Raw genomic sequence first — 16,763 nt, 5'->3', positions numbered from 1 at the left:
ATCTATTTAGTGCTCACACCCACACACACACACGGATACACAGAGCTTAGTCGGAAAACCAGAAAGGAGCATAGGAAAGAGCTTTCGAAACAGCTTTTGTGCATATTACCAAAGTGTAAGTAACTGGATACAGGAGGACGCAAAGCTCTTTCAATCACTTTTTTATTAACAGGGGGTTTAAATGATGATATTGAAACAACAGCTGGGAGACCCTGAGACGGAGAGGGGATTTCTCTGGCATGACATCAGAGTCACTGGCAGGGCTGGGAAATAATACTCAGTCCAACTGTGTGAGGACTGACAAAGCTAAAGAGGCCTTCACAGGAATACAACATCACAGTTGCAGCAGTTAATGTCACTAGATTTACATGTATTTACTCATAAACCAAGGACATATTAAAACAGTGAGTGGATGATAACGCATGGTGAAAAGTCACTGAGGAAACAAAGTCATTAGGATCCCGAATGCTGGCAAAAACCTTTGTGCCAGTGCTTGTTGCAGTATTTTGTCTGGTTAAATATGAGCCTTAAACTGTTGGTGGGACTATATAAACGAGTTATGGGTAAACTGTCATTAAGATCCATAAGTCTCCAACTCTACACTTAAAAGTTATAATTTTCTTTGCTCAGGGAAGAAAAGCAAACTGGTGCTCAATCTAAAACTACTGGCTTGAATGCAATGGTAGCACCCTAAAGGAGCATGGGGGTTCAGCTTTTTGCTGAACCAGCTAATGTATAATTCAGTAGCTGGGTCATGCTTTTGTCTTTTACAGCTTTGCCTATTTATGACACAGAGAGAAGCTGGAAATACTGTGAAAACCTTGCTAACTGACATAAAATGTATGCAGTGGCTTTAAACTATGGAATAAATCTGGTTCTTTCACTATTACTTTGTCAAGCTTAAAGCTCCACAGGGGAAACAAAGAGCAGCCTGTCAGGATGGAGGGTTCCCAGTAAAAATATCTTTTCAAGGGTACAGCTTGTGCACCTTGCAGAGAAAGATGTGCCTGCTGCTAAATTAGGCGTACAGTGACTAAGGGAAAAAGAAGCCAGGCAGAGGTGACTTTTCAGCTGGTTTAAATCCCAAAGAAATGACACAGCAATTTTTATTTTCATGCCAGGAAGACATACACAGCACACAGTTGTTAAGTACATGTGTTCAACTGCTTATTAATACAAATATCTAATTAGCCATCCACAGCAACTGGATGTAGGCAGGGTCAAGACAACCTGCTGAAGTTTAAACTCAGCATCAGAATGGTGAGGAAAGATGATTTCATTGACTTTGAATGTGACATGGTTGCTGGTGAGTATTTCAGAAACTGCTGATCAGCTGAGGTTTTCCCACACAACCATCTCTTGGGTTTGCAGAGAATCGTCAGAAAAAGAGAAAATACCCAGTAAGCGGGTAGAAAATGCCTTGTTGATGTCAGAGGTCGGAGGAGTATGGCTTCCAACTGATGGTAAAGCAACAGTCACTTGTTACAGGTATGCAGAAGAGCATCGCTGAATGCACAGTGCATCAAACCTTGAAGCAGATGAGCTACAGCAGCAGAAGACCACGTCAGATGCCACTCTTTTCAGATAAGAACAGGAAATTGAGACTACAATTGACACATCACTAAAACTGGACAACATGATTGGAAAAATATTGCCTGGGCTGATTTCTATTTTGAGATTCAGATGGTAAGATCAGAATTTGGTGTAAACAGCATGAAAGCACAGACCGAACAGAAGATTTATCTCCACCAATGTGTGATGCTACCATGTCAATGTGGACCAAAACGTCTGGGGAATGTTTCCAACACCAAGTTGAATGTATGACATGAAGAACTATGGCAGTTCTGAAGAAAATGGTGGCCCAATCTGCCACAAGTAAGATGTACCTATTGCAGTGGCTGGTGAGTACAGTTCTCACACCCTTTGTAACATTACAACTTTGGACTGTTTAACAGTTATTTCTGTAAATTTTCTAAGCAAAAATCTAACCTTTTACTGCCTCCAACTTTATAAAGGTGAGGATTTGTTGCGCTCCTTTGTCACATGTAAGGATAAATTTAATATAGTAGGATTTTCAGTGTTACACATCCATTGTGGGACAGGTGAATTTTAATTGGAGTATTTTATCAAGCAAAAACTGTGAGAACTCCATCTTATCTACAAAGGCCCCAGGATACTGTAGAATTGCTTGTGCACTGGGAATAGTGATTGGCTCACATCATGATCATTGATCTCCCTTTCAGCTCAGTAATTGTGATCTTATCCCACTGAGCTCAAAGATGTGTAAAAATCCGCCCAACAAGCGTGCTATGTTCAGACAGTTTTGCAAGCATTACACTGGAGTAGTGTTAACCTGAAAAGTGCAAGCTCAGCATGGCTCATGACTCATAAAATCTTTAGCATGTAGCACTAAGAATGTTTTACAGAGCAGTTAATGTGGCATGTATCTCAATTTCTGTCTTTCAATACCTACTGACTACATTTTAAATACAATAACACCTGCTGAAAAAGACAATATATCAAATAAAAGTGCATGGATAAGTTGAGCAAAAAGTGTAATTTTTACTAGCATGACTGAGTATCTGATCCATTAAAGGATCAATCTATCTGTGGTGGTTTCTTTTAACCTCAACATTAATCTTGTCTCTTCTCAGCTCCGTACAAAATACCTGAGGTTGAAATTTGGTCACTGTCAAATCTTCGCCGTAACCAACTGATCCTTCGATGCAAAAGTTGGCAGTCTTAAAGAAGACCACGAGGAAGGCTATGTTTACGTGGCTACCATGCTGAAAAGTCAGACAGTTTGGTTTATGGCTGTAGGAAGAGATAGAGATCAGAGGAGGTGTCAGCTGCTGAGTCGGCTGCCGATTCCCCTGGCTCCTCTTCCCTCTCTCCCAGGAACCCAACACCAAACCAGGCCACCGGGACCGAGCAGGAGAATGCAAGGAATTCTCTCAGCACATTTGCTCACTGCTTTGCACGTTCTCACCCATGCGGGATGAAAACCACGCCGCCAGCCCCGAGGATGCGACCGCCTTGCCCCGTCGTGAGCGAGCTCGAGGTTGGGCGACAGGGCGGCAACGAGCGGAGGATCAAGGCAATTTTGCTGATGGGTAGAGGAGAGCGTCAGGAATGGCACACTGCTGAGAGAGTGAGTCATCCTGGATGGAGCTGCTGTCATCCTGCCAGCACAACAAAGATCAGATCATTTATTTTTGTCACGGCCCCCACTGGATGAAATCTAAACCCATAAGGAATTGATCAAAGCTTCTGGCATGCTGCCAGTCCTGGAGAGCAACTAATAACAAATGGCACTTGAGAAAGATCCAGAAAAATGAGTAGCCAACCAGTTTTTCTTTCTTTAAAAAAACAAAAACAAATCACAAACAAATTTAAGTTATTGAGTAAAACTTGGAAGCAAAGTAGCAGACCACTGATTACTAGTCTTTTCTAGTTCCAAAGATAAGTTGCTGGCAATTAAAAGCAGCAATCAGAACAGGATGAGGAGGTAAAGCACCACAGATGACCTCACGCAGAGGGAAAAGGAGCAACTGTATAAGCAGGTGAGGAGGTCAGGTGGTAATGGTGACGTCTGGTGGGCAGGTGTGGAATAATAAGCACAACAAGGAAGTCCTGACAGGAAAAGATGGGTGTAAAATTTCATAGCGTATCTTTAGAATGATTTATTTCTCTCCTGTAAATATTTATTAAGTAAACACTTTAACTATCTTAACTGTAGATTAATGTAAATAAAGATACTTCTGACAGGGCTGCCACAGCAGGTAGTGCTGCATATTCAGTCTTACACCAGATAACCTTCCTGATGCAAAACCCAAGGAATTTGTGTCTCTGACCAGAATCACTTATGTGTTTAGGATGACCAACTAACCCAACCTCATGCATGTCTTTGGACTGTGGAAGGAAGCAGGAGTACCAGAGAGAACATGCACCCTCTACACGGAAAGGTCCAAACCTGGATTTGAACCCCCAGTATAAGTTAAAAAAAAAAAAGTATACAACAAAACCTGAATTATGGAGAACCAAAACTGCCAAAAGATAAATAAATATATAAATTTTAAAACACATAGAAATACAATACTACTACTACTTCTAATAAAAATAATAAATGTAAAATTTGTAATTTTACATTTATTTTTACATTTACAACTATTACTTTATGTGGCATTTATCAATGCCAACAATCATATTTAATTTTATTATATTTGGGCTATTTAATACCCTATTTAATCAGAGTCATTAATTATTTTTTTTATTTTGGCTCTTTTGGTCCTCCATAGCTGACACCGCCTCAGCGCAAAGCCCAACAAAGACACATTAAAGAAAGATATATAGTTAATAAAACATTGTGTGCTAATGAATAGAGGTGAACAACCTCTTAAAAATTTCCTTTCTGTGTGGAAAAAATGCTCCAGCTGCACCCTCCCCTCTCACATGTGGACATCGCCCTCTGGTGTCCGACAGATCTCTGAATGCACGGGGGAGAACCTCCTCCCCCGTCAGGCACGATAACTCTCTGCATTGCAGCATTAGGACGCTGGCAAGAGGTCTGACTGGGATCACTGACACTTGAATAAACTTCTGTGAGCTCAACCGTTTGCAATATTAATTCTCTGCATTTCATGTGAGCACAGATCGACAGTGTGGGTGTTCACAAAAAGAAAATGAGTATCTCAAAATGCATAATGTGCACTTCAGGTGCTCAGCTAAACATAGTAAAAAGGAAACTGTGCCATCCCCTGCATTGCAGGTTGTGTACCTCAGTGGGACATCAAAATAGTCAGGCTATAAACTACAGAGTGCAGTGAAGTTTTTTCCACTGTGCTTCAGGTCATAATTGATCACTAAAAAGTTTTGTAACTGACAAAATCTTTAAAAAAAAACTTCCTTGTGAGCAAGCCAGTATGCCTTTCCAGAGGCAGCTGGCTGCTTCCAGAAGTTTGTGGACACTTACTGGCTCTTAAAGATAGCCGTGTGTTTTGGTTGGCACACAAGGAGCAGTGCACTTTGTAGGAAATGCATAACAGAGAATCTGAGATAGTCGATCTATCAGTCTTTCAACAATGAGACGGGAGTGAGAGCGCTGCATCCCAGGCACGACGACACATAAGTCACTGAGGTCTCATGTGCTTGTCTCCTTTTGCCTGTGACCCGCCTGTTGAAAGGTCGCCCTAATGAGACTGCTCCCCCGGTGCCCTTCAAGTGCCACGCCAGAGTGCAGGAAACAATGCTGTGTTACAGATGCTATTTTGAATGGTGTCACGGTGTAAAACTGGCAGCGTTGAATTATTGCCGGCCCTTTGATGCTGTTTTTATCCCCACCATCTTGTCAGCACATGTAATCATACTGCAGATTCCCCCTCTGGGGCCTGATATCGTCAGTAACGCTGCCCCAAAAACATAAGCAAAAACGTCTTGTCACAGTGATTCAGCACATAAGAACTTGTAAAAAACTTCTTTTTCTAAAAAGAAAAAACACTCCTTTTCTTTTCTTCTCTCTTGCAAGCACCCTGCAGCAGTGATTCGATACTCAGTATTAACAGAGCTGGACTCATGACATGAGCTTTTTAGAAGGTAAAAAAAATTAAGCGGGCTGGACAGGGGCGTTCCTAGGAGTTTTTAAATGAGGTGCTATCAGGGAAAAGGGGGAGGGGGGCACAAATAAATACCAAAACGCTTGAAAATAGTTTAACCTATTTTCAAGCGTTTTGGTAATGGAGGTAATGGAGCTAAGAAAATGTAATCAATTTACAGTCATTAAAATGATTTATTGTCTTAAGAGGTGGAAATAAAGAACAATGTCTCACACATCTTTTAAGTTAACCTTTGCAAAGTCAAATAGTTTGAGGCATGTGAAATGCAGTTCACTTTTCAAAACTTAAAAACTGTTTTACATTTGCAATGATTACAAGAATTTTTGAGATTATTTAACATTATATTACTCACTGGACACTTTATTAGGTACACATTGGTGGTAACAAGAAGCTGGAACCATTCCTCAGAGATTTTGTTCCATATTGACATGACAGCATCATACACTGACCTGGTACCACCCTAAGGAAAACGCCCATGGAAATAACTTTATCTTACGCATTTCATAAATTCACCTTCCTTGCAATAACCTGGAACCCGAATTAACCATGATTACCCACGGGTTGGAGATTTGAGCAGTAGTAGTAATGGCTAATAAGCAGAAATAAGAAAAAGCCTGGTTTGCTTTTCTTTCTCCAAGCTCATTTCTTTCTGCTACAGTCAGCTACATCTGCCAAGTGACCGATCTTTCAAAAATATTTCACCATTTTCTAACCCTCAAGTAGACAAATCTAAAAAAAAAAAAAAAAGCCACACTGTCTGCGATCATGTCATCTCGGCGTTGTAATTACAAGTTTCTAAACTGTCCAACTTATAATAAGTGTTCCCGTCAATATCCAAGTCATAATTACCACTATAAGTAGTTTTCCAAGAAGAGCCCAAAGAACAGACTCACATGCATGTTAGGTTAATTGGTGATTCTAAACTGGACATATAGGTGTGGATGTGAGTGTGACCAGTTTCTTTTTTGGCCCTGTGCTGGACTAGTGACGATTCCAGAGTAATGAGAAATAGACTTACAAACACAAATGCACTGAAATATAAAAGATATGATGTCAATTTGTGACCGGATAGTATGAAAATAAAGCATCATAAAAGCCATAACCTTTCTGTAGATTACAAAGGATTTATTTTGGCTTTATTTTTTAAATGTTTATAAGCCTTTAACATCCTCTAACCAACACTGTCTGATCTTTTAATCCTGCAATGCTTTAAACAATCATAACTTTTAACTGGACACACTGACATGTCAGTTTGCCGTGTCAGTGTACGCAGCCTACATGTCCTAAAATCTCTTCACGATTGTTCCTCTGCGGCCTCTCATCTCCCTTGCAATTAGTTTTGTGGCCGCCGCATGTGTACACTAAAAAAAAGAGAAAATTCTGCGAAAGCATGCAGTTAAGAAGACGAGGTCTAAGACAACAAACTCCGGAAGCCACTGATTGACAGATCTGTCTGCCCACTCTGATCCCCTGGCTAAAGCTGTGGCCGTTGTGGCAATGCTGTGGTCACCGCCGCTCCACGTCTGAAGATGCAAGGCCATTTCTAGGTTACAATAACAAACAGCACTCTAACACAACTGCAACGCCGGATATCCGAAACACTAAGAGCCCATCAAGACAAATTTAGTTTGAGGCTTGTAAATAATTGGTGCCCCCGACCTATGAATGTTCTCTCAGACAGAGCATTTTGTCCCCACGAGTAGCTAAAAATATGCCCGGCTTGCAGCATAATAACACAGCTTGGAGGGACAAATAACCTCTTATGGAGTACTTCTGTTACATTAACAGCAGTACTCAATCATATTCGTGCACAACACTATATTTTTTCAATGTTCCTAAAATATCTTAATAGTGCAGAAGCAGTCTAGTTTCTCTTTGCCCTGTGAGGAATGTAAATAACAACATTGTAGTCTCCGCCTGCGGAACAACCATACAGGGGGATGGGTGCAGGACTCAGAGAGCCCCACACAAACTACCACTCTGAGATGCTATAGAGCGCATAATGATGGCATTCACATCAGTGGTTGAGGGGGGGGAAACTGCCTCCTGACCACTTCCAACTAACAAGCTGAAATTAAGACCACTGATGACCTCACAGATGCCAACTAGCCTAGTAAACCCAACTGGATGCCTTGTTCCAAAATAGCCTAGTAATGCTGCCTAGTGTTGCCAGAGAAAGAAAAAAACAATCATTATGTATTTGTTAAATATGTTACATAATCCACAAATTAAATCTAACAAGGATTAATTTGCATAAGGAAATTAGAGAAACAGTTACTCCAAATTTCCCTTGTCCCTCTGGACCTCTTTACTCATGTCTTTCATGCATAGAGCCAACGGCTGTAAAACAGTTACTCAGTTTGGGCTTTGTTACAGGGTTTGTTATGAACTAGAGCGACTATAACTGCAGTCTAAAATGCAAAATAATTATCTTTATGTTTTACATTTTTGACATTTTAACCTTGAGATTAATTCACAGACTGTACACCACTAAAACATGCAGAAATGTGCAGTATTACCTTTTTTAAAGACAAATTATCATCACACAGCTTAACAATATAAACCCATGTAACTGCCACTAAACTCACTAACAGGATATTTCTACTTTTACTTTAGTTTATGTAACAGTCTTTCCCTCTTTAGTGGTCATGTGACTTTGTTTGGGAACATATAGGATTGGAGACATGGTAATTTTAACTGTAGCAGCATATATTCTAAACATTTCCTACAGTTATAAACGGATGTATATGTGGAGAAGTGCCAGAGAAACGCGACTGTCGTTTCAAGATTAACTTCGGCATTTTAAGAGAATGCAGGGGTGTGCTCAACCTGTCATTTGTAGCGCTGGAATAAATACAATATAAGCATGTATATATGTGTGAATGGAAGCGTTATGTTGTGACCGCAGTGTTTGCATGACTGGATCTGATATTTTAGTCGTGGCTGTAGGCAGTGCTGGAGGAGTTTAGGAATGCGTGACCACAGGGCCTTTTGGCCCCGTGGATGCATGTTCTCCTCCCTTGTCTGGGTCCAAAGGAGTGGACCATCACATCCCTGGTTGTTCCTCAAGGTCCACTGTGTGACAAACCGCAGCCGACAGCCACCCACTCACAAACTAGAAAATGACAACCCTCGGGGCAGCTGCTCTTCTCTTGAAAGTGCAGTAAAAATGGAGGGATTTTACTTTCACTGCACTTTAGAGGGAGCCGTGATTGCTTCCGCCCTGAGTGTGGGCGACTGAGTAGCTGAGGACGTGTCAGGTTCATGTCAATCAGCCAGTCAGAGTCTGTACCTCTGTGAACCAGAAGGCATTATGCTGCCACCTGCTGGTAACTTGTCTGACACGACTGATACTGTCACTGCCTGCAAATAAAGAAGCAGAAATGCCTCCTCAAAGTTAACTTTCATACAAGATGATGGCTAAGATGCAGTCCAGAAACCACAAGTTTCCAGAGAGATGTTTATGATCTGAAATATATTTAGCACAGTTGACAGTTTAAAAACACTTTTTTAGACCATTTTAAAGATATTACCCACATATATTTTTAAGTAAGTGATGTTTGTTTCTTCATTCTAGTCCCCCGCACACACCTACATCTGCACTTGTGCAAACTTAGGTTTGGCAGCCTGGTACTGTAGGTGTGGAATGAATAACTACTTTAGACTAATTTGGCATATTAAAGGAAGTAAGACATGAGGTGGCAGGTAGCATATGTTACATCCCAAAGTCTCAAAAGCTAAAGTTTCAGATCCTAAAACTTGTGCTTAACTAAGAGCTGATCTTCTGCATTAACCCCGGACTAGACTGAAGCAGTTTCTTGTCTAAATGATTTGTAAAAAAAAAAAAAAAAAAAAGACGTTTGTCAGCTCTCTGTCAGTGAATTCTCCAAATTGTTGCAAGTGCACTGAAAAAGAAAAAGGTTAACCTAAGACTTCTTTTTCTGGGTGAAAATATGGCTTTTGTTTGCCTGTTTGTCTACTGGATTATAAAATTCACACAAACTGATGGAAAAGTCCAGGTCACTATATTTACTGTAAACCTGGGTCATTTAGTCTTGGGCTTAGAGGACAACTACAATCTTTGATTAGTTCCCGCATATTGAATTTTGGCTTTTTCTTTTAAACCAGATATTATTTCTGAAACAATCCCCAAAGGATTTGTGTCTCCTCCTGCAATCTTTCACTTGTCAGGCAAATATGTAAACAACTACACAATAGAACCACAACTGCAGTCTCTGAGTTCCTTTCTATTAATCATTCCCAAAGATATGATTAGATTCTTTATTTACTCTGTGTAGAAAGTAATTTGTTATATTACTTACTCACTGTCGTTTGAGTTACTCCCCAGCATCAGCTGTCATGTACATGCAAGAGCAAAGATCCACCTTGTAAAAAGAAGGAAATACACAAAATCCTTCTTTTATCATTTAAGAATTATGACAAACAGCAACAGCCAATGAAGAAATTGGCAAAAACCAGCATAAAGAGCCCCTCACACAATAATGTGGTGATAGTGATTCTACTCTGTTAGCTTCTATGTACTACTGTGGGCTTGTTTTTCTTTAAAGAAAACAGTAACACCGGGTCCTGGTGTCTTTCACGACTAATTTTTGTGTATACATTTGAGCATGTTAGCAGTGACTAGTTGTTTTTGCACTTGTCTTATTTTTTTTCTTTTTTTAAAAGCTTGTCTTGACCTGAATGCGATGTTGTTCTAAACACGTTCACTTTCCTAAGATGAATTCTATAATTTCTCTATAGCTCCTTTTGTTTATTTCTTTTATCTGTTTATTTGTTTCTTATTATTATTATTTCTGGTATCACAGAACATATATACAGTAATATGACAATGCCAAAGCTGACAGGCAGGAGAAAAAAGGCAAAGAAAAAAAGAAAGGGGGAGAAAATATGATAAAACTGTCACGGCGAGTGAGATGAGCCGTGTGGAAATAATAAAGGAGGATGCAAACGCAGGCACTTGTAAAGGTGTGAAGGTGGTTTATTGAACACAAAATAAAAATAGGCAAACGGAGAATGAACTAAACTACACTGGGAACAACTAACTACTGAACACGAACCTGAACATGAAGGAAGATAGACGATGGTATATGATGGTGACAGCAGGGAGAACACACGAATGGAACATGGTAGATACACAGACGGACCTGCGACTACTACAACAGAAGACACGACTTAAATACACTCAGAGAAACACAGGGAGATTACACACAGGTGGGAGTAATTAACGAGAGGAGACAAGGGAGGTAAACTGAACACACTCACATGAGACGCAGACCTTCACAATAAAACAGGGAACAAGAAAACACTACACAAGGACGTAGGCTCGACACTGAGAGGCAGACAGAATATAGCACATGGAACCTGAACTATACTAAACGTGAGACACAACCGAAGAACAAATCCTTAAACATGAATAAACAGAAACATAGAATTCAAATAATAACCAACAAATCACAAAGGTAGCAAAACGATCATTCAAGAATAAACCAAAACATAATAAACTCAGAATGCTGGGTCGAACCGACCCAGAACCGTGACAAAAAGGGTAGAGCTCAAACAGAAAAATGCAATGGATCACTTCTGCCACACCTGTAAGAAAAAACATACAAAAAACAAAGATTATCTAGAAGAGCAAAATATGAAAAAAAGACAAGTCTTTGGTCATTTAAAGTAAAAAATGTAAATTAATATATCCATAATTCCACTCCTCAAAAGGTGTAAAAATCAGTGACAACAGGTCTGACTGAGTGATGAATACAATTTGAAATTTTTGGCTCAAATTTTTGGAGCTGTTGTCAGGAGGTTAAGAGAGTGTCCAACAGTGAGCCTCTACAACCATCCATAAAACACAGTGGAGGCTGTAATGGTTTTAGGGCTGCATTTCAACCTGTTGGGGATCTTGTCAAAATTGATGTACTTATAACTGCAGAAAAGTACCGTCAGATTTTGCAATATCATCTGAAATGCATCTGATTGGCAACAGCTTAATGTTGCAGTATGGCAATAATCCCGATCTTACCTAGATAGATAGGTCCTGGCTTTCCATATCCCAGAGCTCGGACTGAAACATTACTGAAACAGAGTGGGACCAACGAAAGACAGCCAACATCCAAAGAAGAGGTCTGAATGTCCTTCACAAAGCCTGGAGAACTATTCCCGAAGAATAAACAAGAAAGGTTGTCCAAGAAAGTTCAGGCTATGTTGAATAAAGGTGCTCATACCAAATATTGACTTTCAAACTCTGTTTTTGCCTTATATACGGCATTTACACACGTGTTTGCACACGTTTTAATAAACTGCTGTATCCATTCACATTTTCATATCAAACTATAGATAAAAAATGGGGCGGCACAAGATTTTTGCACAGTACCAAGCCATTTATTATTGTTAGCCGGGCGAACTTAGCAAAGCTGCGCCAAGCTATTTGAGAGAAGCAGATTCGACACCTTAAAAAACGAATTAAAAAGAAAAACAGAAAATTATCTATTGCTCTCTGATTATTTCTGATTTTAAAGATTAAAACGGGCTGCCACAAACGGACTCTTCTTCTGTATTCTTTTGCTTTGTTTAGAAATAAACGAATCTGCTTGCAGTTTCCGTCAGATTGGTAAACAACTGACGTCACTTCTGGTCTGTTCAGGCGGGCTGTTTGAGAGCTTGGGGGACCGACGTACCTCACGTTAAGCTTGTGTAACTAAAGTTATATAGTTTACGGATCTCATTCACGATAAGTGACACCTTAACTTTTTTGTAATCGTGTGGAGATCGAAAGTCAAAGTTTGGTCGACTTCACTCAGCTGGAGGGAGTAGTGCTGATTAGCCGTGTCAATGCGGTTATTGTTAGCTGACTAAAAAGCGAGCTATGGACCGACCATCTAGGTGAGCTACTGCTTTTGTCTATGCCTGGTAAACTAGATCTGTGGTGATGCTAAAAAAATGTTTTTAAATTTATTTTTTTTGTTTTTTTTAATTGTTGACACACAGGAAGACAAAGACTGTGAATTACTGTGAGAGCAAGGACTTCGATGATGGTGAGTTAAATTAAAAATCTGTTATCCTGGCCCATTTGATCCACAGTGTGATGAAGAAATAGCATAGCATAGCATGTCATGTCATGATTTTATAGTCTTACAGAGGCGATGCGTGGATGTAGTGAAGGCTGACATGCATAGGGTTGGTGTGACAGAGGAGGATGCTGGGAATAGTGTGAGATGGGGCAGATCTGCTGTGGAGACGCCTAAAGGGAGCAACTGAAAGTAGAACTGCATACAAATTTAAATAAATAAATTAAAAACTTTATGCAAGTTCTACTGACTTGCTTTATGATAAAGGCTAAATGTGTGTGTGTGTGTGTGTATATATATAAGGTAAGGAAGGAAGGAAGGTAAAATACACAAAGAAATGTATGCATGTATGTATGTATGTTGTGGGCAACAGAGTGAAAAGGGGGTGGGCCCCACCTTAAGTGAAGTATTTAAATGTTATAATAACAGGTTGATCTTAAGTATTCAGAATGAGGTTTTTCCACACGGAAGACCATCTTTCTTTCTGTTTTTTGTTTTTTTTGTTTTATTTTGAAAAGGTGAGACATCCACACGCTGTGCCAGTGGGTGTATTGATGAGCACAGAAATATTAACATCTTTATGACGGATCTGTTGGAAATTTTACAGTGATCTTTACATTTTATTTACTTTAGATGTCTTGTGTTAAATTGATAAATCGCACTCACTGCAGTGGTGTCACTTCGTGCAAAACAAAGTGGTGTGATCAGGAAAAGGACATTGCAACAAAAAACGTGCTATTAGATACTGTTGCTTTGCAGAAGACTCTTAAATTCCAGGAAAACCTGTAGTACAATAGGGTGCACATGTGTAATCCAAAGGACTCACTTTCCAGTCTTAACAGTGGTATCTTTGTCATTTGTCCTCATTTTGTGACAGATGAGGATTTTGCCTGTGTGAAGGCCCCACCCAGCAAAAAGGTCAGGGAGGATGTGAAACAAGAACAGAAGAAATCATTAAGCAAGTCCTCCAGTCAAGAGGCCACCTCACAATCGAGCCAGAAGAACAGGTAGGTGGCGAGTTAATCTGACACTGGCTGTGACAATCAGGCTAGAGGGCTCATGAAACCTGCTGTGAATAAATGTTACCAGTTTTACTGCTGTTTAGTTTGTTTCCAGCAGAGGGCGCACCACTTGTGTATGTCCTGCAATGTGGGGAAGTTATGTTTCAGTCCGTTAGCTATCCATAGGCAGCTACAGGTTACCTATCTACCTGCAGGGGGCAGTGGTGCCACCACTCTGTGGGTTACTCTTGCTTGTGCTGCCCTAGGTTCATCCGCCATCCGCTAAGAATGTAGTTCTAAAGCACAAAAGAGCTGAAGTGAAGCCGAGCATTAAAAATAATCAAGTGTCCACTGCAGCCACTGTCTTTACTTTTCATCTTGTACCTTTGCTTTTCTTTTTTTGTGTTCCTTTGTCGCTCCTTTCCCTGTTTTGGCACACTTCTCAACTCGTCAGCATTTGGTTGATGCACAGTGTCATCCACCTTGAGCAGCATGAAGTGGTCATGTATAGGAGTTCATTTGCATTGGTTACTGTCAGTAGGCAAATATCTTAACAAATAGACACACGCACAGTACTGTAAATGTGTGCAGTGCAGTGTTTCCTTTTAGTTGATCCTCTGAAGTTACAGCTGCTGACACTAGTATAGTTTTTGCTCACTACCAATGAACTATAAGATGCATCCAAGATCCAAAATGGGCCCAACATTTAAGAATAACGTAGTATTTAGGTCAGATTCTTGTGGCTCACCTGCACTACCTTCAAGGCCCACCAGGGGGCTGCAGGCCACACTTTGGGAAACACTGGTCTTGTGGTTTGAAATTCAATTCAATTCAGTTTTATTTATATAGCGCCAAATCACAACAACAGTCACCTCAAGGCGATTTGAGGTGACTGTCCACATTCACTAATGAATTTGAACATTTTCTTATTTTAATCTCAGTCATTGTGGCCCTAGTGATGACAATATTGCACCACATGATGATTAAAAGGATTAAACTCACAGATTTTTGGTCTTTTGTTGTAGGTATAGATATGATATGTAAAGAAATACCAGTCCAAAAGTAATACTTGGGTCTAGCACCAGTGCATTAATAGATTTTCAAAATGAGTTCATATTTTGTTGAGATGAGTAGCTAAGCTTAGGAGATAAGCAGTGGAAATTATAACTTTGATTTCATCACTGTTAGTGTAGAGCGAGAGCTGCACTGGGTGTGCAGTCAGCTTGAAGGTAAGCAGTCACTTTTAAAGAATATACTGCAGACTGCGGATAAATGTTTGGGTTAAAGCCTCGCTGTGATGCTTTAACTCATCAAGGTGGTTGAATAGTAAAGCCATTCAAAGTCATTGATAAAATGATGACTGGCTAATCAGTGGGGATAATCGCTAAATCAAAACAAAATGTTGATTATGCTGAGTTAAATTTAAAAAAATGTCACCGAAAAGTAGTCTTTTCTTTTACATTTTTATCAGTTTTATTCATTAGAAATGCTCATAGGTGAAAATCTCTAACATGGATTGAATCTTGATTCATTTGTGCAGAAAGCCACTGGACGAAAAGCTGTATGAGAGGGATCTCGAAGCAGCCATCACGCTTTCCATGCTCAATAATGTAGAGGAAGTGAAGGACCAGTCTCCTGTCAGTAAAGGTATGATTTGTTCTTTAAAAGGATCATTAAATTTCATGTGATTAAAAGGCTGTTGGCTTAATTTCCTCATAAATTTATCCAGGAGATGTCAAATTTCCAGTAGATGAAAACACAGATCCAGCTTTTCTGCTCCTGTCCAACTGCAGTGTGGATGGTGCAGTTATGGGTAAAGTCCAGCAGGTTTATTCATTTATGTAGTTGGAGATTTAATTTCCTTCCCTCTGTTTAATATCATTATGGGTTTTCTTCAGGTTTGGACAAAATCACATCAGAGAAAGGGTCGCCTGCTCCTGCCAGGCAGAGAAAGGCTGCCTCCAAAGCTACTGAGGAGCTGAAAAACAAGGATGGTGATGATGATGATGACTATCAACCCAAACTGACACCAGGTTACTCTGCCATAGCTTTTTAAGTAGCTATTGAGCATTTTTTACTCTTTGTTTTTGTGTCTTTAAAGTAAAAATAATGCTTTTGCAGATTCAGAAAGCGATGAAGATTTCAGTGAACCATCTGAGAGCGAAGATGAGGAGTTCACAATAAAGAAAGCAAGCAAGACTAAAAAGAAAGAAAAAGCAACAAAGAGTGAAAAAACCAAACAGACTCTTGCTTCTAAAAAAGAAAAGCAACCATCGAAACCATCAAAGCCTAAATCGCAAGCAGCAGGTACGCCCATGAGGATCATCAGCTTTTGTCTGCAAGTCATAATTTCACATTTGAATGAGCGCTGTTCCCTCTCACAGCAGCTTCTACCCCAGTGACAACACCTCCAACAGCCAAACCTGCCTCTAAAAGACCCGCGTCATCCTCCACAGTCTGCACATCGAAGCCTGCAGCCTCTCTGAGCCCAGCAGCGGGAAAAATGCCCAAGTGGAACCCACCAGGTACTGAATGACTGAACAGCAGCACAGCTGGAACATGTTCCTGTAAAATTAACTCAATTTAACATATTTATCAATTTATTTGTGTTTTTTCCTCCCAGCTCAAATTGGAAAAAGTCCCTCCACGTCCCAGACTCCAGCAGTGAAGTCTCCGGGTCAGGGTCTGCGGCTCGGGCTCTCCCGCCTCGTTCGAGTCAAACCTTTGCACCCTAGTGTTGCAAGCCACTGACTGAACTGACCTGCTGTCAGAGGTCAGGTCATGTTGTGTTTTTAAAGTTTTCAGTTATTTTTAGGCAAAGACTTCTAAATATTAATTTCTATTAGTGTGATACAAAATGCGCGTTACTGAGAGGGTCTTCACCCTCTTACCCCTGGATGCTATTTGAGGTTAAATTCTGAAAGTGTGAGTTCATGTCTGAGTTGTGTCATTTTTTTTTGGTCCTGAATTGTGTCATGTTACCTCCACTCAAAACACATTTTTGCTCTAGTGTGTGAACACTGTAAATCTTGTACATACATTTAAATAAACATAGAAAAACTGGT

General features: G+C 40.1%; 1 protein-coding gene across 2 annotated transcripts; it reads left to right on the top strand.

Moving 5' to 3' along the window:
* Positions 1-12,254: 12,254 nt before the first annotated feature.
* Positions 12,255-16,763, top strand: rad51ap1 (RAD51 associated protein 1). 2 transcript variants are annotated; one of them, XM_031758357.2, is made up of 9 exons: positions 12,255-12,512; positions 12,618-12,664; positions 13,575-13,704; positions 15,239-15,345; positions 15,428-15,511; positions 15,597-15,731; positions 15,820-16,005; positions 16,086-16,223; positions 16,322-16,763. In XM_031758357.2, the coding sequence occupies exons 1-9, from the start codon at positions 12,496-12,498 to the stop codon at positions 16,447-16,449; spliced, it is 972 nt and encodes a 323-aa protein (XP_031614217.1). In that variant the 5' UTR covers positions 12,255-12,495; the 3' UTR covers positions 16,450-16,763. The 2 variants fall into 2 exon arrangements, with proteins under 2 accessions (XP_031614217.1, XP_031614209.1); XM_031758349.2 differs by having other exon boundaries at positions 12,258-12,512; positions 16,083-16,223.

Source organism: Oreochromis aureus, linkage group 17 (genome assembly GCF_013358895.1).
Source record: "Oreochromis aureus strain Israel breed Guangdong linkage group 17, ZZ_aureus, whole genome shotgun sequence".
Classification (NCBI taxonomy): Eukaryota; Metazoa; Chordata; class Actinopteri; order Cichliformes; family Cichlidae; genus Oreochromis; species Oreochromis aureus.
Note: the sequence above shows the minus strand (reverse complement) of the source record. Positions and strands in the feature narration are given on the sequence as shown.